The 2,215-nt window shown below is 41.1% G+C and overlaps 1 protein-coding gene across 1 annotated transcript; it reads left to right on the forward strand.

Moving 5' to 3' along the window:
- Positions 1-1,270: 1,270 nt before the first annotated feature.
- On the forward strand, positions 1,271-2,026 carry LOC104953140 (phospholipase D1-like). Its single transcript, XM_010780068.1, has 3 exons — positions 1,271-1,388; positions 1,510-1,556; positions 1,805-2,026. The coding sequence occupies exons 2-3, from the start codon at positions 1,514-1,516 to the stop codon at positions 2,005-2,007; spliced, it is 246 nt and encodes an 81-aa protein (XP_010778370.1). The 5' UTR covers positions 1,271-1,388; positions 1,510-1,513; the 3' UTR covers positions 2,008-2,026.
- Positions 2,027-2,215: the final 189 nt, after the last annotated feature.

A 2,215-nucleotide genomic window follows, 5' to 3' on the forward strand; every position in this document is an offset into this window, starting at 1 on the left:
CACTGAGCGGACCCGCACATTTTTTAATAATGAATATTAAATGTTGTGAGGAAATCTTTCCACCAATAATTCCAATAATCAATCCAAAATGTATTCACTTCAGGTTTGCGAAAGTAACTGTAATCAGATTACTATTTTTTCAAATGTAACGCGGGCTGAATACAGTTACTTGATTTTGGCCGTTACATGTATTACGTTACAACCCAACGCTGGATTTACCGTAATTTTCGGACTATAAGGCGCACCTGAATATAAGCCGCAGCAGCTAAATTGAATGATGTGTACATATATAAGCCGCACTGGACTATAAGCCGCAGGTGTTTTAATGTTTAATTACCATATGTAAGGGTTCGTGCACAGAGGGGATTGTCGGGAAAGAGATGGCTGTTTGAGGAAGCTCCCATTTATTAACATTTCAACAAACAAGTTGCATATTTGCATAACGTATTCAAGTGTTACCATTTAGTGCAATAGTAGCTACAGAACATGTGCTGTGCTGTGTAAACTGTACTGTATCACATAGCGTTTCAGACACACAAACTTTTCAACTTTCAAACTTAAACGGTGCGCTCCCAGCGCACGTACCGGCAGTGATCTACAGCAGTGGTTTTCAACCAGTGGTACGGGGACAAACTGTCTCGCTCTCGTAATGTCTGTCTGTCTTGCTCTCGTTCTGTCTCTCGTACCACTCTCGGTTCCACTTTTACTTTTGCACGCTACCTGTCTCACTCTTTTCAGGCCTCCAGCTTTTCCTGCTGGAGCCCGCCGCTTAAAGGTGGGGGCGCGGACCGGCCATAGAGCCCATAGAGTTAAAGGTGGTGGACTGTAACCTGTAAAATCCATAGATTTAGGAGGTCCCCTAGTGGCCGTTAGCTGTACAAATCCATAGATTAGCCGCACCGTTATATAAGCCGCAGGGTCGAAAAATGGGGAAAAAGGCGCGGCTTATAGTCCGAAAATTACGGTATATATATATCATATAAAAGCACATTTCATAAAGGTACGAAGTTCCTAGTAACTACAACAGTCATTTAAATGCAGTGGAGTAAAATACAATATGTATATGCTGCATTGAAATATAAAAGACTGACAAGGAAATGCCAGTTTTAAGTGTTAGCCTGCTGCCTGACAGGACGTTGATCCTCTATATAGCTTTTAATTTCCCCTTATAGCCGTCAATCATTGAAACAGAGATATGATTGTGATGATGAATGAGAAACTTGTATTGATGTTTAAATAGTACCATTACTTGTTGCCATTGTGCTTCTCTACAGTGAGCAGAAGAAGTACAGAGTGTTTGTTGTGGTTCCTCTGCTTCCTGGATTCGAGGGAGACATCGCGTCAGGAACCGGAGTTGCGATTCGAGCGATTCTTCACTTCACTTACAGGTGAGAGCCTTCATCTCCTGTCACCAGGCTGCCATTACAGGCCAGAATAAACAACTTACATTGATAACCAACTTACTATTGTGTGTGTTAATTAACATCTTTTAAATAACTAATGTCCTAGGACCATGTGCCGAGGAGAGCACTCCATACTGTCAAGACTTAATGAAGGTGAGTTTTCTCTCACTCATTTGCTCTCATTAACAACCAGATATCACAAAATGACCGCCGGTTTCCTCTCTAACATGTTTCTTTCTTTCTCTTTGTGTTGCTACTTTAAACTGAAGCTACTTTTACTAGGTATCTTCTCACCAATCTCCATTTTCACCCTTCTTCCTGTCATTCACCTTAAGAATACTGTATGTGTATCTTTCTTGATAAATCTTTACGGTATTTTTCTTTATGTCTCCCAATAACAGTGATGGACCAGTGGACGGAGTACATCTCGTTCTGCGGCCTGAGAACACACTCTCAGCTCTGCGAGTCTCTCGTCACGGAGCTCATCTACGTTCACAGCAAGTTCCTCATAGCCGATGACCGCTGCTACATCATCGGTGAGTCATCAGCCTGGCACAAACTCATCCAAAGACACATTATCATTCTGACCTTGAGTTGTCAGTGAGCTATGAAAACTACAGTGTAATTGTACTTGTACTTTACTTGAGTGTTTCCATTTTCTGCTACTTTGTACTTCTGCTCCACTACAATTCAAAGGTAAATCATGAACTACTCCACTACATTTATTTAATACCTTTAGTTACTTTACAGATTTGTATTAAAGTGCACCTATCATGCTATTTTTAGGCAATAGCATAGGTCTCAGATATATC

Source organism: Notothenia coriiceps, unplaced genomic scaffold (genome assembly GCF_000735185.1).
Source record: "Notothenia coriiceps isolate Sejong01 unplaced genomic scaffold, NC01 NC01_scaffold00021161, whole genome shotgun sequence".
Classification (NCBI taxonomy): domain Eukaryota; kingdom Metazoa; phylum Chordata; class Actinopteri; order Perciformes; family Nototheniidae; genus Notothenia; species Notothenia coriiceps.